Source organism: Salminus brasiliensis, chromosome 12 (genome assembly GCF_030463535.1).
Source record: "Salminus brasiliensis chromosome 12, fSalBra1.hap2, whole genome shotgun sequence".
In the NCBI taxonomy this organism is placed as follows: domain Eukaryota; kingdom Metazoa; phylum Chordata; class Actinopteri; order Characiformes; family Bryconidae; genus Salminus; species Salminus brasiliensis.
The window spans coordinates 30443750-30467278 of NC_132889.1; the positions used below are offsets into that span (position 1 = coordinate 30443750).

Sequence of the window (23529 nt, forward strand, 5' to 3'; positions counted from 1 at the left end):
CAAGGCTTGACAAATCACATGGTTTGACCAGTATCTCAGGTTGCATTTACTAAAGCAGGTAAGCAGGTTGGATTTACTAAATTGTTCCCTAGGTGTGAGTGAATGGATGTGTATGGTACTTTATGATGGGCTGGTAACCTGTCCAGGGGTTTTTCCTGCTTTGCACCCAACTATTATTTGGATTGGCTCTGAACCCACTGCAACCCTGTGTAAACAGGCAGTGTGTACCGTCAGCCACCAGCAGGGGGCCCGGCCAGCAAAGTATGAAAGCTGGTGGAGTTGGAGCAAAGAACTCCAAGCCCCAGAATTCCCAGCGGTAATAAACGCTGACCAGACCCACCTGTGTGGCATGGTATAAATACACCCAGCCAAACACGCTTCCCCGTCGCGCCTTTGTAGAGGAGCGAACGGTAACAGTGGGTTTAAGTTGTGAACAGTGAAGAAAAGCTCAAGTTAAAAGAGAAAAGCATTTGAGTTGTGAACAGTGAGGGAAAGCTGAAGTTAAGAGAAAAGCATTTGAGTTGTGAACAGTGAGGGAAACCTGAAGTTAAGAGAAAAGCATTTGAGTTGTGAACAGTGAGGGAAACCTGAAGTTAAGAGAAAAGCATTTGAGTTGTGAACAGTGAGGAAAAGCTGAAGTTAAAAAAGAAAAGCATTTGAGTTGTGAACAGTGAGGAAAAGCTGAAGTTAAGAGAAAAGCATTTGTTGTAAGCAGTGATTAGATAAATTGAGTTGTTGTCTTTTGTTTGAGTAAACACCACTCCTGGTTTTTCCTTTGTTTGTTTTCCTGCCCTTTTTTCTATATTGCTTGTAAACAGTGTTTATACTGCCACCTCTCACAGCTGTGGTGGTGCAGTGGAAGTACACTGGGCTCCCATTACCAGGGTTGGGAGTTCAATCCCAACAGTCACTCACCAAGCACACACCATAGAACATTTAATAATAATAAAGCAAAAAAAAAGTTTAACTATCTGGTAGTTGCTCTTTACCCTTTTTTTTTTTTACAAATTCAAATTATTCGAAATGAATAAAATTTATTTAAATCGACTTCCATTAAAATTTTGGATATGCAAGGTCTTTGCATAACATTGACAATATGCTGGTTTGTACCTTTTGGACAGTTCCTGTCTGCATGCTGGCTTACTCAACACTGTTGCTATTGGATGGTACCCATGGGCTTAGTTCATGATGTGATTGCTGTCTGTTTTGACTGAATTGATTGAGGAAGCCAAAAAAGAACCTAGCTAGCGTTAGTCAATAATGGACAACCCCAGTCCTGGAGGAACACAGTAATGCACAGTTTGGTGTTTTCTCCTCCTGTGTGACTTGCCAGATTCAATGCATCAGTTGATTGCTAGGTCCATTCTGAGATGAGGCATAGACATCACATCAGGGAAGAATACAATGATCTGTATCGGGCTACAGCACATCAGTCTGGGGTCGTAATGCAGGCTGAAGTTCTAAAATCTAAAGTAACCACAACACACAGCATGAATGACAGCATAAGTACAACATCCTGATCTGCTTAAATTGTTGGTATTTGCCTGTCTCTTTCTGAGGGAAAATAAGAAATAACATTAGAAAGGCAGGCATATTTCACATGCTTTGCATTGTTATCAGCTCACCTCAACTGCTACAGCTCAGATGCTAGGCCTCACAGCATTCCGAATTGAATCGCAGCAATTCAAATGCAAAGGGAATAGAAATACACATACATTGCATATATTGCTTTTGCTAGCAGTGGTGACAAGCCCCAGCTGTCACAAGTTTTGCAGTAGTGTCTGGATTTGGATTTGGTTGTCTCACTGTGGAGCTGAGGGAGTCTGACAGTCTGTTTGGTTGCACGCAGCGTGCAAGAGAAGAAAGCTGCAAATCCCAACTTGTCACATCTGTGGTTAATTAATTCACTGGAGGAAAATAACTGTTGTAGCTTCTCTGTGTGATGATAGGATCACTAGACGCTGATGAACACAATATGTAGATAAGCAGAATCTGCCATTTTTACTTATAAAGGCACAGGTCTGTTTTGAATGTGTAATCTGCACCAGAGGTGGCAAACTCATTTGAGGTAATGGACCACATTACACACCGTCGGAGCAGTTCTTACTGGACAACAAGCAAACCTGGAACGAGCCATGCTGGCTGCATGAAATTCTTAGCTGGATAACGAGGATAATTAGCATATGTTCGGTAACAACTGGGCCACTGACTGACTGACTGACTTACTGACTAACCTTCAGCTCTACATTCAGCCACTGCCACATCTATAATGCTGTTTGAATGTTTGAATAACCCTCATAATGGGTAGTTCCACTACTTTTATTTCTTTACTGTGCTATAACTATGCTGGCTATCTAGTCCTGTCTAAGCGAGATAGACATTGCACAAGTATATTGGAGTCATGGCTACTCTGGCTGAATATGGAAAATCCCACCTCTCCCTAAAATGGAAATTCGGGTTGGTTCTGCCTCTGAGTTTGACTGTCTATTGTCCCGTCCCCAGCTGAAATGGAGATTCTGATTGGTTCTCATTGGTAGTGCCTGTAGGCCAATGCCCATGTGAGTAGAACCATAAGTAGGATTTCTTTTAGTAGGTGGCTGAACTCAATCAAAAGCGACAGAGTGTCACTGGTGATGTACATTTACATTTGGCAGTTTTTGTTTTTAAGTAGCCTTTTGTATATGATTAAGAAACTCTTAAGTGTATCAGTAACACATCCACAACAAATCAGTAGTGCAACAGTAGCAGTAAAGCGTCTGAATGCACTAAGGTAAATATCTTGGAGACGTTCTGTTGGTGCATTGCTGACATCAAGTAGACTTAATATTAGTTACTTCCATTATACAACACCTAACCCAGCTAAAAGGTAACCCTATCCCTGCCCCTAATACTAACCTTAACCTTAACCTCAACCCAAAACCAAATCACAACCCTCACATGCAAAACCTAGCCCTAATCCTAACCTCAACCCCAAACCTAATGCTAATTCTCATCCTGGCCCTAAACCTAACTTTAACCTAAAACCTAACCCTAATCCTAACCCTAACACTCAACCCATAACCTCACCCTAACCATCACCCTGATCCTAATCTTAACCTTAACCTCATCATAACCCTTATCCTAATCCTGTCCCCTTTATCTCAACCTAACTCCAGTTCCAGACTGGTGTCAGTCCCAGGTCTGTTAGATGTTAGATGATCAGTGGGTTCTCAGGTTAACAACTACAGATCTGAACTACAAAGTAAGAACAGCTAAATTCAGTAGAACTCTTCTGGCTCTTGAAGTCTGATGATAAACTGAATGCTGTTAACTCACTGATTGGTTGTTAATATGGTGATATGAGTCTGATGACTGTAATCTAAAAAGGACCACTCAGAAGTGTCACCAGATAAATAGCTCTAAAGAAAGGCCTGGAGCTAAAACACTAAGGAAACAACTTAAGCAGGGGCAGTTCTGCCATTTAGTACTACAGGTTGTGAATTATTAGACACATTTATAGCAAGAACTGCAAGATTCCAGCCAATTATGAATTTGTATAGAATTAGCTGTGAACAGGTTATTAAGGAAAGGGATTATGGCATGAGCCAATCATGTTTGTTTATTTATTTATTTATCTTCAATAGTTCCACAATAAGTATCTGCATAATTGAAAACAGACTTGCTTATTAAATTCCACAACAGCTTCTGAATGAGGTTGCCTTATGCCTTTATTGTTCAGTCCTATGAGAGCTAATAGCGCTACCCTTTCTGGGTGGTCTTTACAGCAGAGCACGCAATAAGACTTAGCCTGTGCACACTTCCAAACACTGGCCATTGTCCAGACCAACTGGCACCGGGGGATATGCCAGTCCTCCAAGGTTGTTCAAAGTGCCCAACACCTCTAGTACATACACACTTGCACACATACACACGCACAATACAAGGCAGACGGGATACTAGCTACCAGCGATCTCTGCCATCTGTTTCCTGCAGGACTGTAGATTTAATAATTAATAAGTTCACTCACACAGGGGAACATGTGGTTGCGCCACGGTGCTCACGGTTTAAGCAAATGTGGGAACGGACCCAGCAGGATGGGCCACTTGCGTGGGTCCAGCCCAGGGGAAGATACGGCAGGTTGAGTGCATCGCTCCTAACTGAAAAGAGACATAATCATGCAGAAACAGCCAGGCCCCAAAGATCCGCTGGGTGACTTACTGGAGTTAATTACTATCTGTAATTACCGAAGTTCATCTCTGCATATTTGCTCATTCACTTCAGCATATAGAGATGAATGTTACTGAAGACCCTGCAGACCAGCTCTGTGTCTCATTTCAGGCTGCCTCTTGTCATATTATTGTTATTGAAAATGTCTTATGACATCAATAACTGAGAGCATAGATGGGATGTAAAGTGAAACAACAATGCAAAAAATATTTATAGAATGTTTTAAATATTTATAGAATTTTAGAATATATTTTATAGCAAAATGGTACAGGATAGAACAGGAGACATGCTATGTTTTATTGTTTAGGCTAGTTTGTAATTATGTTTTAATAAAAACTATATATCTTACATTTGCAAATAAATCAACATGCAGGACTTAGTAATAAAATGCATATTTTGTGTCCTGGGGCAAAAATGGCACCCATTATATGAAACAGCCCACTTACACTTTTAGACACGTTTAGATGGCAGAGCAAATCCCAGGTCTGAACCACAAGGAGTCCACATGTAATAAGTTTCACAAAGCAGAGTAGAAGTAAAGTGAATCTTTATGGACAGTGTTATGGGTGGGACGCTTGATCACAGGTCACACTACATGGACTGATGAAAGAGAGTAGTGGCTATTGCGCTGCTTTTTGGAGGAACATGACGCTTCACTGATAGCTTGGTCATCCCCCTTATCTACATCCCCCCGTTTGTAGCCATGCCCGTTGTTATTGTCCTAAAGTGTTCCTTGTTTTCAGATAGAGGTTTTATGTCTTTTATTATTGCTAGAATTCGCATACATTTTGCAAACCCTAAAATAGGACCATGTGGGACTCATGTGGGAACATGGCTTTTTCCTTGTCTGCAGCAGTGTAACACTGTCTCCTTCAGTAAAGAGGCCTGACACAGGGCTGCTGCCACTGTTACCCATTTCTAACGACTAACAGAATCCTGGCCCCCTGCAAAGTGGACTACACAGGGTCATAAACCATTTTAAAGGAATTATAAACTATGCAGGGAGTCGTGGAGAGCGGTTTTATCATCTTGCAGGAAGTTGCGGGAATGTTGACTAGTTTGTCATTGCATCTCTACTGAGGATTGTTTGTTGCTTCATATTTAATGCTGACATTGCAGGATGTTCTGAAAAGAAGGGAATGTAAAATTATTGCTTAGGTACTTTTGGGAATGGAATGCACCTCTAATGAAATTTGGACCTACCACTGTACATGCAGATGTGTCCTCTGTTAATTTCTAATCATGTTAGCAGTTACTTTGATAAGACTTCTGCTTGTTTAGCTGTATCTACCTAAATCAACTGAGAAAAAGCATTTCATGAATGTTATCTTTTTTAACTTAATAATGAAATACAACTAGAACTCTTGTAATCTTGAGTTTAAATACACGCATGATTGGGTTGAATAAAAATAGAATTACATTTCATTTTGTGCATTCAGGTTCATAAGTATTCAGAAAGCCACTGCAATGGATTTTAAATTACAGCGTACCCCTACAATTTTAATTTAAGGTTTTACAAAAATATGCTTTTTTACCATTTTAAATAACTTTAACTTATAATTTTTTACATTTTAGTCCTCTAACCTAAAGGACCTAAAAGTAAACAGACAAGCTAACATGATTAGAAATACCAGGAGTATTTTCTTATACATCAATGTAAATCCATTGTAGTCAATAACTGCCTGACACCCAGAACCTGATGCAGACAACGCCAAATGCTGGGTTTTCTCCCTCAAGATGCTCTGGCAGGCCTAACTCCTCAAGACTGTTCCTGACCCAACTAGATGACAGGAAGTGTTTTTGTCTTCACCAAGGAAAGAATTCTGTGATCACCAACTTTAGTTGTCTTCCATGGTCTTCCCGAGTTTTTTTTTTTTTTTTTTGTATTTTGGTGAGCATTTTCGTTTTAAGAAGGTACCAATTTGGTTTGGACACTTCTAACATTTCTGCTCTGAGGTGTTTTTTTTTTGTCTAAAGATGGCATTCTTCACTTGCATCAACACCTCTTTGGACCACAGTTCCCATGAATTGTTACCAAAAGCAAATTCAAATGGAATCATCTCCAGACCTTTTATATCCTTAACTTGTCTGTAATTTGGCTCTGTGTTAAAGATAAATGATTAACACAATATATTTGATAAACCTTTCAAATTCAAGCTGTAATCTACTCTTTAATCACATCTTACTTGCTGAAATGATGTACAGAGGCAAAATGATCAATTGTGCCACTGTTTAAAGACCTGTATTTTGTATTCTTAGAAATTATTAGACCCTCTCTAAAGGCCAAAAAGGCCCTCGGTGTTCCCCACTGTTTTTTTTCCAAAAGCATGTAAATGATATTACTGTTGAAAGAAACCTAGACTGTGTAAACTCCTTTGAACATGGACACCCTTGGCAGGGTGTGAGACTCTCTTATGATTTCCAGTGGAAGTACAACTTGTGACTTTGATTCCTACTGGGTAGGCACACAGATATTTGTTTTACCTTCAGGGCAGGAATAACAGTTCAGTGTTCACTTGAGAAGACCATGTAAAATGTTGAAAGTAGTGGTCAGACTGAAGGTCTCAAGCCTCTTCACATGAGTTATTGTTCTTTACAGAGCCAGCAGAGTCTCAAAGTAGTGCAGAATGGATGTGCCATCTAAGCATATGGAAGCGCACAGGGCTGTCTGGGCATATTTTAATATCTGAACCTAACTGGATTGTTATTCACAAATTCTGTGTTTTTTCAATGTGCGAGAATGTGCAGGAAGTCTGGCCTTCTGATCCAATTACACAATAAACTACATCCCTTTAGGTCAGTGAGAAAACCAGAGGTTGTTCTTCTTCATGTTCGGCCATTTCATCCAAAGCAGGAGGGTTCATGAAAGGGCTTGGAAGGCGGCCGTTCTCACTTCAGTGATTATCACATTAAAATCATGCCTAACCAGCCTTTTCACAATTTTTTGGCCCTTCCGGCTGCTCTACTGTAGACTTTCCTACTTCGCCTTCCACTTTCACAGCACGGAGCACATGCTTCCTCTGAGCTTCTTCCCCCAAGTAGTAAAAGAGATTGGACCGTGGTGGCTGAAGTTCATTGACCCCCTATCTGTAGCAATTAACACTGGTGAAAGAATAGCGGTGTAAGCTCAGATATGGACATCATCAGTAAAGAAAGAGAACACCGGTGTACAATGTCTATAAATATACTGTATTATCAGTGGTATAACGGATTGCAAAATGTTTGAAAGTAGTTTGTGTTACTGCTTTGTTTTAGTGACTTATTTTGACACGGTCTGTTTGCATCGAAAACTGTATTTATGAGTCTGTGGTTTGTATTAGCGGCTTTTTATCTTGATGGCCTGTTCATTTGTTTGTATTAGTGATTTATTTTGACATGGTCTGTTTGTTAATTTCTTTTAGTGATTTATTTGACACAGTCTAGTTATAGTTTGTATTAATTACTTTTATTTTTACATGGTCGGGTTGCTTGGTTATAATGGTGGCTTTTATTTTGACACAGTCTGTATGTGATGCAGCGGTTGAGTGGAGTGATTGCCTCTCTCCCGTTTTTCCTTCATTCTGTTCCACAGTAAAAGTTAATAGTGGGCTTCGTTGTTCTGAGGTTGACTTACTTACATACGAGACTCCCACGCCTCCCACTAACAGAACCCTGCTCTCCACTCACACACCAGAGTGACGTCTCTGCAGATGTGCGGCCGAGCTCGATGCGCTGCCTTATGGCTCTCGTGGCTCAACGTTTACAAACTGTAGATGTTTTATCCACACACTTCGTAAAGGTGACAGACAGCGGCTCAGTCTGTATGTTTTCGCTGCAGCTCTGAGTCGAGATTTGGGGGTGATCTGTACACCACTACACCACTACAGATTGATATTACTGTATTGTTAAAATTTCATTAACCTTTTGTGGGTAAGGGACAAACACCAGCTGCTTGCTGTTGGTGTGATTTTACAACAGAAGCCTCATTCACTGGTCATATTTATCTTTATGCCATTTATTTTTTTCACTATTTCTATTATTTCCTAGGTCATGTACGTGCCACGTTCCCCTTTGATAATCCCATGAGCTCTCGGAACACAAAAAAGCACTCTGAGAGATGCGGCAAGGTTGACGCCCTCTCAAGAAAGTGGCAAGGTGAAAGCAATGACAATGGAGCTGCCGTAGCCTGACCATTCCCTAAAGTGTGTACAAATGGCATGGTGCTAATGCAACACTGGAGTAGTGTTACCCCTGCCAATACTGACAGAAAATGTTAGCGTGAAAGGCTTGTAAAGATAGTAGCATGGAAGCTAAAAGACAGACAGACATATCAGCCACCAAAAAGGCCTCAAGAGACCTAGCATTGTGAAACCCAAATTGGCAGTAAAATGCTGAACGGTAACTGCGAGCTTGTCCTGAAAACAGCTGGTGCTGTAGTCCAGATGGAGAAGTGCACAGGGAGGGATAAAGATACAGCATTATGCCAATAATGTCTTCAGTAATGTCTACATTAGCTTATAGTATGGTGGCAACTTCCAAATTCCATCTATACTAATACTGACTGCTATGTTCATTTTTGTATAATTTGTAATTTATACAATACATTATTCTCATATCACACATGATGATCTAATAGCTGGGGGGAACTCTGTCAGAGCTGTGAAAGCGAAGCATTGATTCTAATGCAAAATAGTGTGAATAAGCACACGGCCCATTCTGTCCCATGATGAAGATGGTGGAGCATGTGCGGGGTGTGTCAAATGATTGACTGATCCCGAGTTATAGATGTTTTTACTTTAGGGACTTGTGCTTGTGAATATATCTACGCCGATGGGCGTGGTGGTCTCAAAATGAGATGTGTTCAAGTGCTATTTCAGCAACGGAAAACACAGGTGCCCCACTGACTGAAAAACAACCTAGGCAGATGTCAACAGTTCATTCAAACATTCATTGCTATCTTGGCAGTGAATTGTCAACACAGGCATGTGCCCAACGCACGCACTTTGTGCCACTTGGATCTTAAAGGGAATGGCTAGTGACATGCTGATTGGTTTATTGCACCCAAATCACACCCATGATTAATTAAGAGACTTGCCACATGCCTTTTGTGCCTTTCTAGCCACGCAAGGAATACTTTTCCTGTTGTGACGATAGCAAAGACACATTGACACGCCCTAAATCAAGCTACGCAGTGCGCTGTTGGCGGCTCGTCTAAAATAGGGCCCAATATGCTCAAACTGTTGGTGAAAACCCCTTTTAATGAATGCATTGAGCTTCTTTAAGTTGCTCCCATTTCTGCTGACAAAGATGTGCAAATGCATGCACATAGTTTGCCCTAGCTAGTCCCTGTAGAGAAATATTACCAATAGAATAGGATTCTCTGAGCAGATAAACTAAGCCAGGCATGGACTAGAGGGGTATAAAGCCCCCCAGTATTGAGCTGTGGGGTGTTGGGGATGAGGTGGGATGGTGATGGTCATCCAAAAATGTTTTTGTTGCTGGATGCAATCAAATCCTCACAGCAATGCTCCAAAATCTAGTAGAAAGACTTCCCTGGACAGTAGAGACAGTTACTCCCATGTGGCTCAGTGCTGTGTTTATCTGCCTCTTCTCAGACTAGTGCTTGTATTGTATGGGTGTGTTAGGTGGTCCGTGATATCGATTGTTATTGCTGAAAGGTCAGTGTAAAGATTGGGTTGGTGCCTTGAACAGCTTTTGGCTGTTCTCCCAACCTTCTTAATATGATGTTATTAGTGTCATTACTTCTCACGGTCTTAAGAAAAGCTTCCTACAAGGATTCTGGCGCAATGCTATAGAAGAACCATTCTCAATCCCATAAAGAACTTTAGAACTTTGGATGGTTGTTGAAAGCTTTTCCACATTTTTGCTTCCCCCTTTTCTTCATCTGTCCATCATTTGAAAACAAAATATACATTCTTATGCTCATGCAGGTAAACCAGTACAGAGGACAGTCTAGAGGAATGTAGGATAGGTGGTTCCTCTGCCTCCAGTATGCATATTCGTTATCGTTGCATAGATTACAAGGAGCTGTCTGTGAAAACCCCTTCTGTGAGGATTTAGCTTTGCGCTTGTGTTGAAAGCAGCGGAAACTGTGCAAGAGTATGTGTGTGCCCGCACTGCCACCAGAATCAGTGGTGGGATGATAGGCTCCAAGGCCCTGACAGTCTGCCATTCCAGTGGCAGATGGAAGAAGCTTAGGCTCAGGCCCTCTGAAGTCTGCTGGATGCCTGTGTGGTTGGTCTCAGAAAGCGAGTCACAGGGAGGGTGAAGATAAGTCCACAGTATTCATCTCTCTCACTCTCTCGCCATATTTCATACTGATAATGACCACCTGTGCTCACTGACCGTGAAGTCTGTGCCTGACACTACTGTATTCAGTAAAAATAGTAAGATCATTTTATTCTGTACAAAGGGATCCTTTGTTGAAGACCGCAATAGTTCGCCCTCAGGTTTAATCTTGGTCTCAAGCTACATGGTTAGAGGAGATCATCAGAGACATCATTTCTAATCATTTTAGCGTTGCTGATCGATTGTGTTCCAGGGTTTTTTCAATCAAATGTTCACTGATCAAATTTGTACCCTGCTCTCATTCATGACTTTGATAAACTTTGTTATGATTTTTAGAGAAAGGGGCATTGCATTGTTTTTTTTAGAGGAGGTTTGTTTCTACAGTAACCACACATAGATTTGTACACATTTAAACGCGCCCATTTAAGCACTGCCTTCTCACCACCACTATTGGTCTACATGTACCTGCATCTACCTCAACCATTTGTCAAACTGCTTGAGTCCTGGCTTCTCACCGTCGCCACTAGTCTACATGTACCTGCATCTACATCAAGCACTGGTCCAGCTGCTTCCCACCACAGCCATTTTTCCACAGACTAAAAATACCTGAACACAAATGTAAACAAACACAAACCAGTCTGAATTTATCCAGATTTTATATTGTATAGATTTATTTTTTAATATTAATATTTTTAACATTAGCATGAAACTAAAAACACGGTTTTGTTTTCATTGTTTCTTTTTATTTTAAGACATAAGTTGAAATGAGATGGGATGATTTAAAGCTGTAAAGGCTGTTTATTAGTTTTGGTAAATGAGTGAATGCTGTATGATTTAGAGGACTCCCTCTACCCTCTCTCTCACACACACATTTCCACAGTCCTTCTTAGGCGTACTTCAGCGGTCACTAATAGGAAGGCCACGGTTTGCGTCTGGACCCAGACGCTGTCCTATCCGGACCTGGACTGGTAAACTATTGAGATTAATTTACTTTACTCAGTTTGTATGTTTATGTTAACCAGTGTAACTATTCTAGCATTAATGGCACAGGATTAGCGGCCCAGGAATCTCTCATAGCTATTGCATTCATTGTACATATCACTACTCAGCTAATCAGATCTGTGTGTAATAAGAGCTGTGAATCGAGTGAGTGGCATACAGGGAAGAGATGAGAGACAGTGGTGAGAGAAGAAGAAAGTGAGTGAGGAGAGTTTATTTACATAGAGGCTCTAAAACAAGAAAAGTGGAGCAAAAACTAAGCGAAATGTGTCCTCTGCATTTAACCCATCTGTGGTAGTGAACGCACACACACACAGTAGTGCACTTGGGACAGTGAGTACACACCCAGAACAGTGGGCAGCCAACTCCAGTGCCCAAGGGGGAGAGAGAGGGTAAAGGGCCTTACTTGGGTCCAACAGTGGCAGCTTGCCAAGCCCGGGAATCAAACCCACAACCCTGTTATCAATAGCCCGGCGCTCTAACCGCTGAGCCACCACTGGGAGACTGTGGGGATTTTTAAAAGCAGTAATGTCAAGCAGCACTATGAGACTAGTTATTAATAATGTTATTTTAAGATGCACATTTTTCATAGTTTTCTAGAAATATGTTTTACTAGAAATATGACAATTTTAATTTCAAGTGTTTGGTATTTATAATTCGTCCATCTCAGTGTGAAAACTGACACTAAATATTGATGCTATTAAAATTCTCTATATATATAGAATTTTAATTGTACTTGTAATCTAATTCAGCAGTCAGTTGTTGACTACATACATGTTGATGTAACTACTAGGCTACTTCAGTAAACAGGATATGGCACTGGATCATAATGCAAGTTAGCATAAGAGCCTGTTCCGGACTTTGGCTTGAGGAAATTTTCTCTAGCTGAATCTTATTGAATTTTAATTAAATATTCCTGGCCCACTTGATGCCCGCCAGCCACAGCATCCAAACCACAACGGGCCCCTGAATGTCCCCAGCGTCCGAAAACCGAAACATGGTCGCCCTAAATAATACAACTGAACAAAAGTTCTCCACAGAACAGTTCGCACCCTAAAGTCCTGGAACTCTACTCACAATGGCAGGTATCTTATATTGTTCTACCACACTTTTGCATGAGTAGATGCAAAGTAGTTTCTAACAGTATCCAAGTCTAGCTAAACTTTGTAAAAACCGATGACCCTTCATAACCTTCATGTGTGCTTGGAGGTATCATGTGGTCATTGACCAGCAGGGGCCAGCTCATAGATCTACTTCTTAAGAGCCACAGGAAATCAGTGACAGATTTGTATAGCAGGAGTGCACAGTCTGGAGGCGCAGAGAGGGGTTCCTGGCCCCTGTGATCTTAGACCGCATGATGCCTCCACACACACGTACATGCGCACACATACACCAGCCTGATTGTTACGTGATCAGCATATGCTTTCTGGAACCCAAGCATGTCATGGGACAGGCATCAAGTGAATTAGTTTCCAGGACATCCACATCTAAGTATCCACATATGAAAAGTAGTTGAAACTCACAAGTCATTTTGCATACAGTCCACATCATCTGCCTTATTCATCAGATGGTGTCAGCTTGACAGTAGTCAAGGTGCGTCTGCTTCATTTTCCACCAATAGTAAATATTTAACATCTGGAAACTCTAGATCTCCTCACATTAGCACCAAGGTTACCGACAGACAGGACTATGTAAAGTGATCTTGACCTAGCAGATCAAGCTTTGGATATGGAAGTGACATTGTTTTCATGTGTTCGGGACTGTGCCTGGGCTGATGTGGCCTTCTAAATATCCACAGCCCTCACCCAGGCATACAGTTCTAATCCGACAGCAGACCTCCAGAGTAATAATCCTGAAAATTGACAGATTAGATGAGGGATTATAGAGGAGACAATTCTATCTGATGTAATCCATGTGGATGTTGGGTTGGTGCCCTTCTCTGTAATGTTGTGTTTTACTCATTACAACAATTCAGGTTCTAATAAGAGAACAGAGGACCACTTTAAACACTCTTGCTAATAGTTAAAAGGTTCACATAATGATGCTTTTGGTTATATTACAAAAATGGGGCTATAAGATCTCAATAATAAAGGTGATACAAAGTCTTATTTGAGTGATGCCATAGAATAGCCCTTTTTGGTTCTGTAAAACTATAGAACTTTTGCTTTGGTAAAAAAATGTTCTTCACACATACATCTCTTTTACCAAAATGGTTCTTCTATAGAATCTCCCTTTTATTTTCATTTTAAGAGTATTGCATATTAGCTAACAAAAAGATTGATTGACAGAAGATTGCTAGAAGACACATCTCTGATAACTGAAAATTATGACACTAAATAATAATAAACTGATAACTGACATTAACTCCTAAAATTCAACAAACTTCCAAGGAAATCCATCAATCAGTTCTCAATATTCCAGAGCAAATGTTCTGGTCAGTTCTGGGCAAAACTAAGAACACCATGTGTATGTTGTAGAAAAGAATTGCAGAATGAAGTGATTTTAATATTGAAAAACTACATTAAAAATGATGAAGATTATCTGAGATGTTATCTTTCATGATTAAAGAAGTTTTGAGATGTAATTCCATGTGGAGAGAGGTCTGTGATATAAAGGCATACAGTCTTACTGATGTGTTTTGTGTCCTCATTCTTTCAGAAAAAGAGCAAGCTGCACTACCACATTGCGGTGATCATAAACTACCTGGGCCATTGCATCTCTCTGGGAGCCCTGCTGGTCGCCTTCATTCTTTTTATGAGGCTCAGGTGAGTTAAAATGAGTGCAGCATCTAGTTCACTTGGATCGTTCTATAAAACATCAGATTTGAATATATAGCACATCTTACAAGTAGAATACTCATTATGGCAGGAGGCTTGATGGTGTGAAAATCATTCCCATTAAATACATGAGTGTAACAGAGCATGGTTTTCTTCTTAAGTAATTGAAATATGACACTAATTCAATTAAGATCTAATCATTCACATCACATCTAAAGCAAAGCTTGGGATTTCCAGTGGTAAACAACCTTCCATTATTATTAGGTCAATAAAAACTTCAGTCCAATGCCCTTAATTTACTTTACTTAGTATTGTGGTCTACACTTACACTAGTCAGTGTCATTTCAAAGTCTTTATTCTCCTTTTAATTTTGGTCCATTATTACTTACTATCTGTGCCCATTACACTCTTCATAATCAAGCTGCTGTCCAAAAAAGTGTTACATGATTGTAACAGAGATGTGAGAAGAACCTTTACAGTAAGAATCTTTACATAAAATGTTCACAAACATGGTTATTTTTGTAAACAAAGGTTGTTCTACTATGGCATCCCTTAAAGAACCATTTGAAGCACCTTGATTTTTAAATTAAATGGGAAAAACAGGGCAGTGTTGAAACCAACTGACATAGAAATTGATTTTCCAATTACCGACAACTAGCTCAGGATTATATACAGTGTTCTCAGGCACCACAGTTGCTTAGCATGGTCTGTTTCTCAAATCAAAAGCTGGCCTGCCCAGGCTATTTCTGTGCTTGTTGTGGCACCTTCAAATGAAGATGCTGCAGGTAAGTAGAAGACTTCTCTTGGTTGACAGAATTGTCAGAAAAACAGCTGCAGTTAATTGCACTAGAAATGCACAATGTCTTGCATTGAACCAGCTGCCCAAAACCTTGGTTTCTGGGTTATGCACATGCATTGATTAGCTTGGATTAACACGTAAAATGCAGCTCTTGGAATAGGTGTTTCAGTGTGTCCACAATCTTTTCTAAACCTGCTTCATTGCAGATTGAGAGGTTCTGGGAGGATTAAATATTGCTATGAGTACTCCCAGCCAGATTATCCTTGGATTAGGCTGCCTTGATTAATCTGGGAAAGATACCCCTTCCTGATTCCAGAATTCTTAATCAGAGCATCACATTTGACAGAGTCAGATGAACCACGCTGGATTTCTTTGTTTTTTTTTTGTTTTTTTTTTGTATTCGTTCTCATCATTTATTGCCTGTGAGACATGACGGGTGGAGACAGTGACATCCACGTTGCCTATCACCCTCCCGATTAACCTCTCCCTCCCATAGCTAATCTCCCACAGTCATCACGTCATGGAGGGATTTTGTTTGAGGGCAATAAATGGAAAACCGAGGTCATAAAGTTGCAAGCTGCCCAGCATTGGTCTTCTCATAGAGCTATGGTATAATGAAATAAGCATCAGGAACAGATGTCCAGGGTACACACTGCCATGCTTCCACACTCAGTACTCCATTTTAGGTGGGGGTTGAGGGGCAGCATTTGAAATTGGCATGCTAGTGTTTCATGTGGGGTTCAAATCCAATGATATTTATCTATGTTTCTGGGAGCTCCTGATCCAGTTGGGCTGTGAGGCTTTCACAGAGCTCAAGCAGCTGTCACAGACAATGAGCCTCGATACATACAAAACACCATTGCACTTCACTATAGCAATTTTAAGGCATATCTTTGAATGTAGAGCAGGGCAAAAGAGTTACTGTACAATTTTGCACCGGTGTGGGCCGTTAGGCCGGTTACAGTTTATTTTTTTCTAATTTTTTGTTTGTTTTGTTGCTAAATTAGGACCAGGAGTGCATGGTGTCAAGTCCGGTCAATAATTAGGTGATAGTTGCTGTCTTCTCATGTGTCCAGCCTCACATTCCTGCCCTAATCTCACAGTTTGCTTTTGGAGTCTTTTGGAGAGTTTTTGTTAATTCTATTTTGTGTGCAAAACAGCACACAAAGGTTTGGTGTGATACGGTCTCCAGCATTTTCTGTACTGGACATATGAAGACCCTGGATCTTGGTGCGCAAATGTGGAGCCCTTAGCTGATCCCTAGGTCATTAAGCCCTCCTGTCAAACTGTTCTGTGCTAACTATGCTGAGAAAACCGGGTTCAGTGCAGTTTGTAAGCATTCCATGCAAAACTCAGTCAGTGTGGAAAAGCCACTGGAATGGTTACCCTCCATGCTAGGAATCATCCGTCCCTGCTGTGGAAAAGAGGCCTATGTTATGAACTGAACTTTGCTTTGACTTGGGAAAAGGCACAAAGATTTACTGAGAAGTATGAAGTATAATCAGCTTGATTCGATTATGCAAAAACAGCAGTGAAGGCTTGCCACCTTGGAGTTTTGTGTAAAGGGTGAGATAATGCCATTCCATGTCTTGGATTATGTAACGCACAATGCAAAGCTTAAATAGCTAAACTGAATATTGCATGTAGTGGGATTTAAAGCAGCCTTGGAATTTCCTTCCATCCAACCTCAGCAGTCAGATGAATCTGTGTGGGCCACACCAAGGACAAAGCCTGCCAGCTGAGAGATTTTGAGACATTCCTGCAGGCATGCAGCAAGTGGAAGTGGAGCTTGGTAAATTGGCGACATTCACTTTCTCACTTAGGCATTCAAGTGTAAAGAAAGAGGGCGAAGACCCAGTGAGCGACACGGTGAAGGCTAACCTCGCAGCGTCTCCGGTCAAGCCCACAGTGACAAAGCACTGTCTGAGGACAGCATTTCATATCCTATTCCATGAAAAGCAGCGTCTTTCTGAGTCAGACTGAGACTGTCTTTTTGGGCTGCTTTTTGGGTTGATACAGAAAGCTCCTGAAATATGTCTCCAGGGCAGCATTTATGAAGAGCCGGAAAATAGAGCAAATGCAAAGTAGTCCATTTTTTTGTATTCCAACACAGTATGACATGTCAGCAAAAATAGAATTCCAAGGCACGCTTTGTGTTCAGTCCAAAGCGATAATTCACCAAGTGGTCCACAAAGCCATAATTCCCCAAGAAATAATTCTCCAAGTAGTCCACAGAGCAATAATTCTAGAAGAAAAATGGTCAGATCTAGGTATTTGGACAGTGACCAGTTTTTGTCATATTGCATCCACCGCTGCCTCTATGGATTTAAAATGAAGCAACCAAGATGTGTCTGAAATATAGAATCTCAGCCTTAAGAGTTTAATAAAAAAAAATTCCATCTACTGTTTATGTATTCAGCCATGTGTGGCATTGTCCCTTTTCACAAGCTCAAAAGTAATTGACAAACTAACAATTTTAAATATAAGGAGTATTTGAAATATGTCTGCAGTCCCATTAAATACATGAGTGTAACAGAGCATGGTTTTCTTCTTAAGTAATTGAAATATGACACTAATTCAAATTATCTGCAAATAATCTGCAGTCAATGGCTGCCTGAAGTTCCTCTATTAAAATGCTTTGCCAGGCCTTTTCTACAACCGTCAACCGTTGCTGCTTGTTTGTGGATCTTTCTGCCTTCAGTTTTGTCTTCAGTGAAAGTGAAAAGCCCTATTTGATTGAGGTCAGGTGAATGGCTCGGACATTTCTTTGCCTTAAGAAGCTTGTTGGTTGCTTTTGCTGTATGTTTTGGGTCATTATCTGTCTGTACTGTCAGGCACCACCCAGTTCTCCATCAGTTTTGCTGAATTTGACTGTCCAAATACGTACATATGGGTCTGACTGTAGCTCTCCAGGTAGTCCACGAAAAGGATTTCAGCCAAGCTCTTTTGCAATCTGGTCAAAGCTTGGGCCGTGTTTACTTTTAACTTTGCTCTAGAGGCACTCTTGAGATTTAGAGAAAAGTGGTAATCTAAAATTTTTCCCTAGTAATTGCAAGCAATCAGAGCTAACTGTGTGTTGTCTTTGTTCAGACTGGTCTCAATTATTAGGCAATAAAAGCTGCCAAACATGCTTGTTGGAGTTCATATGCACTCCACACTAATTTCCAGAAGAAAATTCTAATGGCAAGAAAATCAACAAAGTAAAAGCATTGTGTGATAATGCTGTTAGGAAAGTCTATATAGGAATAATTTAAGCAAACCACAACAAATGTCCAGATTGAAATTAATTTCTATTCCCCACTAACCCCTCCTTAAAAGCTTAAGCAAAGTTAATATACTCCGATTTCTGTTCACCTTCATAAGGAGGATCTCTATACTGCTATTTGTGTCCATGCTGACGTAAGAAGGGGCAGCAGGGTGAGAGAAGCAGCAGACCTCAGAGCACATGGCCACGGCATGAGGCACTGGCCCTCTGCCAGAATCCTGCAGGGCACCGCATGTACATGGGTCACTCTCTCCAGCGGGGCCTCAGGATGGGGCGTTACCGGTACATCTGCGCACCATTTGGGCTGTGCAGCACTCCGGGAGGCCCTTTCGTAAGTGCTCCAGTGCCGCGAGATCCATGCAAAGCAGGTCTGGCTCTCTAATACGGACCCCCAGTAGCGAGCGGAACCAAATTGTCGTAACGGTCTTCTTCTGTCCCAGCCTTTTAGACCTCCTCACTGTTTTTGGCCTGCACACTCTGTCCACCAACAGCATTAGCAGCAGGGGAGCTTCCAGTGTGAAGCTTCTGAAGCTTTTTGTGCTCTTAGAATAGCTTTGCCTATTGCTGCAGATTATTCATGAAAGGATAGCACTTAGGTGGACAAAGCCTCTGGATCAGAGAAAGCAGAGTAATACTGGGGAGGTTTTGAAAGGAAGATGCAGTGATATACTCCGATTAATAGAAGTGTGTACAATGGACCCAGACAGGCACTGAGCAAGGTTCTTTAACCCATTTAAAATGACAAAGATGCAGAAAGAGGATGGTGACCTCTTGATTCACCAAGGACTGAGTCTCAGCAGTTTAGTTTGTCATAAACATCATTAGCAGGTTTTTAAGAAACTGCGACTGTAAAGGGAAGAGTATTTCTGCAGCACTGAGTTATTGCCTCATTAGGCAGCACATTACTATACTGTACAATCTGTAGAGACAGACTGCGTTTTCACCCTTGACCCTTGTAAACCCAGGCATGCCTGTAAAACTGTGAAACAGCCAAAACAGTCATTTTGAAAGCCTTGTTTTTGTTTTTTTGTTTTTGTGATATAATCAGGGTGACCTTCTTTTTTTTAAATCTAAAAAATACATCAGGCCAGGATTTCTAAATGTCTGAGATTTCACAATAATTTCACATCACTGTTTGTTTCTAGTTTCTGTGAGTAGATCACTACATTTCTCTAAGCCCTGCCTTTAAGCCCTGCCTTTTTGCATGTCCATATGTACCTGCATGTACATGTAACCACTGGTTAAAATGCACTGGTAAAGCTACACCACAGCCTAAAAAAGCCTTAAAAATGTAAATGAACACAAATTACTTCCAGAACTATCATTCCAGTGTCCCAGACTAAAGCAGCAGCTTCTCTCTGAACTCAGTGAATAGTAGACTATGAGAAATGTCAGCCACTGTGCAGTCTGGCCACATCATTTTGTTGGGTAAAATAGTTAAATTAAAATAGCATTCCTACAATATAATATTACAATCATCCAATATATTGCGATACTGTAAGCAAGACAATATATTGTGATTTAAAAAAATTATTTAGGTGCATAGAAATGCACCATCAAATGCATAAAATCTGAGTAAAAGGGATGTACTTTTTACCCAATCAGAACAGTGGGATCTGATTGCACAATGTACAATGCTGCTATCTAATAGATGAGGTTTGAACACAACACTAAATGAACCACTGTCTGCCACCAATTTTAAATATATTAAAAATGATATGAATTAAAAAAATTAAATATATTTTTTTAAGTGAGATATTTTCCATTTGTTAACCTCATGTTAACATACACTCCTCCAAAGTAGATAACTAACTTCGTCTTCTCCCCAGAGCCAGTGTGGGCATTTTAAAATGTTCAACTTCCTGACAACACAGACATTTAGCAAGGCCAGGGTTGCTTTATCTTTCAGTGCAAAACAAGCTAGTTGTCTTGTAACGTATGCTATCTAGGTGAGCTCTCAGCCAGTGTTTTACACTTACATTGGATGCCATTAATCATCACTTGACTGGAAATGTATTATTAGTTTGGTATTAATGGCATTAGTAGTTTGTTTCGTAAGTACCACAGTAGGCAAGTGCCCAGGTTTCCACTGGGGAGAGCTTATGGTCTGAGAGCTGGAGCTTAAAACTTTATCCGCTTCCTTGCCAGTATGGCGAGTTATGCCACCATCAGGAATGCCCCCTGCCATGCAGCCATGGAGATGGTTGGCACAGAGATCGCCACTGTTGCTCTGTTGCTCTGTTTGCCATCCATAAACCTGCAGTACAGGACAATATGTGCGCACACTGCATAGAGCATCTACAAGTCCCACGCTGAAGTCTTTCTTTTTCCATCTTTATTGTTCCCCTCTTCCTCTACTGAAGCCTAGACTTAATTTATCTCAATTTATCAATGTAAGAACTTTAGCTTTTGTTAATATCTTAAATATTCCCTAGTATTTAATCTTTACTGTCACTCATAAATCGTGTCTCAAAAATGACATATATTTATTTATTTATTTATATATATATATATTGGATATAGATATATTTATCACACACTAAAATATATGAATTTGCAAATATGCAACATATTTTCATAAGTCAACACAATCAAACATATAAATGCAACACATATATGTAACAATACATGATCTCCAATATGGCAACTTTACAAGAGAATGAAAACCATCTTTACTTTCAATGAAAGTTGGTGTAAAGATTTTATTCCAGGCCATTTTGGATTGTTTCTATTTGTTCATTTTGATATATTAAATATTTACTATGTAATATTTTACTTACTGTATACTATTTACTTTTTTATGCTTAAATATGTCCCAAAAATGCATGTGTGCCCCATTCATTATGTATGTGTCCAATATATGATATTTACATACAAATATACAATATATATGTACATATATTTTTAAACAATCTGTCATGATTTATGTGCATATTTTGTATGGGTTAAGACCATTTATATTGCCACATCTGCACAATAATAATAATATTTTTAAAAGGCTGCACTTCTTCACTTGACCTTTTTCACATGTTCACATTTTTCATATAATGTTACATGACATCTTTTACTATAGTAGTAAAATGAAGAATGAAATATGTTGATATTTCCCTCCCTGGAATGGGAAAATGCTGTAGCTGCCACATGGGGAATGCATTCCTGCATATTACCAACATACCTCATCCATCCTCACCTCCACCAAAACAGTAGGATGGATGGGCTAAGAATCCTACATTTTGACAATCGAATGAATGCAGCCACCTACCGCTCTTTTACTTAACTAATAAAGGCGTCTGTCTTTATGACAACTGGTAATAAAAAATGAAAAAAATGAGAGCGGTGACCATTGTGAGACTTTTCTTAAAAACACTGGAAGGCTTTTCCAAGGTCAAATGAGAACACTGCAGGATAGAGCATGTGAGAAGTGTTTGGTTGAATTGGTTAGGCTGTAATTGGGATCTACACACAGACCATTGTGCCTTAGGCCACTGGTCCCAGCCTTCACATGGTTTCCCCAACTTTTATTGAACACAAAAATGACTTATCCTGAAAATGGCACAGTACATACTGCCCTCTGGACTACAAGGAAAATTGTGATGTTTGCTGTCCAAGTGTAAAAATGAAGTGTAAAGCACATTTTAAAAAATGCCAGAACTTAAAATTAGTTTCTTCCAAATATGTGTCCATTAATTTTTAATGACTAATCCTACTAATAATTACTACTTTTATACAGCTAACTGCTATTTTTAGGCTGATAACAGCAATACAGACGTCCCAAATGTAATAAAGAAACACACACATACTATTTATAAAATGTTGTTTTATATTATTCAAAATATGAAATAATACGATACAAGCAATCATATAATGTAGTTATATGTAAATAGTTATTTGATTGTTATTTCTAATAATAAAGGCCAATTTCCTCTTTTTTATTTTAATTTATATAAAATCAGTGATTTATCAGATTGTCAGTGATATAACAGAATTTTAGGACTAGAAACTCACACAGTGTAGAGCATACTAACACATTCAAATGGTATATCGTGTGACCATATGGAGAGAACGTACTGTATGACTGTATAATCAAAGCAGAACTTTAGTACTGATCCAGTTCTGCTTCAGTTCTGAATGGTATGTTCAGTATTTGAGAGGGCACCCCACTCATACCAATGGCAGATTTTGGTGGAGCTGGGCTACTGTGTCTCACTAGTGTGCTGCTCTGCTAAGCTTTCTTTATAAGCTGCTAAATGAAACACACTTTCTGAACTAAAACACAGCCAACTGGAGATGAGAGCCCACAGAACACTGGCAAAGGCAGAGCAGAGCTATGTCTATTCAGAAGATCCCAGAAACGCAGCCATTAAGATAAAACCGAAAGGCATTCAGCCATTTCTCCTGGAGAAGTTAGGCTCACAGATGGTAGGATTTAGGTGGTCTGCCATTACATGTCTTATCTAGATCTCTTATTATTAAAACTAAAATTTGCAATGAGACAAACAGCTATGCCAGCATACCACTTGTTAATGCTAACAAGGTTCCTTCTCAGGGTTACGAGCACTTCTGCATTACATTATCAGGGATTGGAATGAATGGAATACATGTTACAGTGTTATGGAATCAGGTTAGTGAAAAAGGTAAAAAGGGTTTCTGGTGCAGTTACAGAAGAAATCACAGTAATCATGTCACAGTGATTACACACAGGGCTACATTTCAACCACATATACGCAAACTCTTGTCAAAATGCATTTTTGGATGGAGGAGTCCAGGAGAAACGCCCAAGGAACATTCCACATGGTCTAAAACAATGTTCTTCAGCTTGCCTGCTCTGCTCTCTGCACTGTACAGGGTCACAAGAGGTCAAGCATAAGACCCCGTCTCTCACCCCAGAAAGCATACCAGCATACCAACATCCATTAATCACGGCCACACTTTCTAATCTCGCCACATGAGCCTCATGATTCCAGTTTGTTTATACCTATCGATCCGCGCCTATCCGCAACTTTCCTCCATTATAATCCTGGCATTTCCTCACATAGATCTCAAATGGATTTCCCATGGCCCAATCCATATATCCCAATAAATAATTTAGCTTTTTCATACACAGGCACACACATGCATGGCCTTTTGTGGTGCGTTGGTAGTAAGTGGGATTGCTTATGGATCCAATTCCACAGTGGGAGGTGAGGGAATATGAG

General features: G+C 40.1%; 1 protein-coding gene across 1 annotated transcript in view; it reads left to right on the forward strand.

Annotated features, from left to right (window-relative positions):
- Positions 1–23529, forward strand: part of crhr1 (corticotropin releasing hormone receptor 1) — a 178728-nt gene that overhangs the window by 100988 nt on the left and 54211 nt on the right. Inside the window, exon 6 of the mRNA XM_072692993.1 lies at positions 14152–14258. Coding sequence (XP_072549094.1) covers positions 14152–14258 — 107 coding nt within the window. The remainder of the gene's footprint in view (positions 1–14151; positions 14259–23529) is intronic.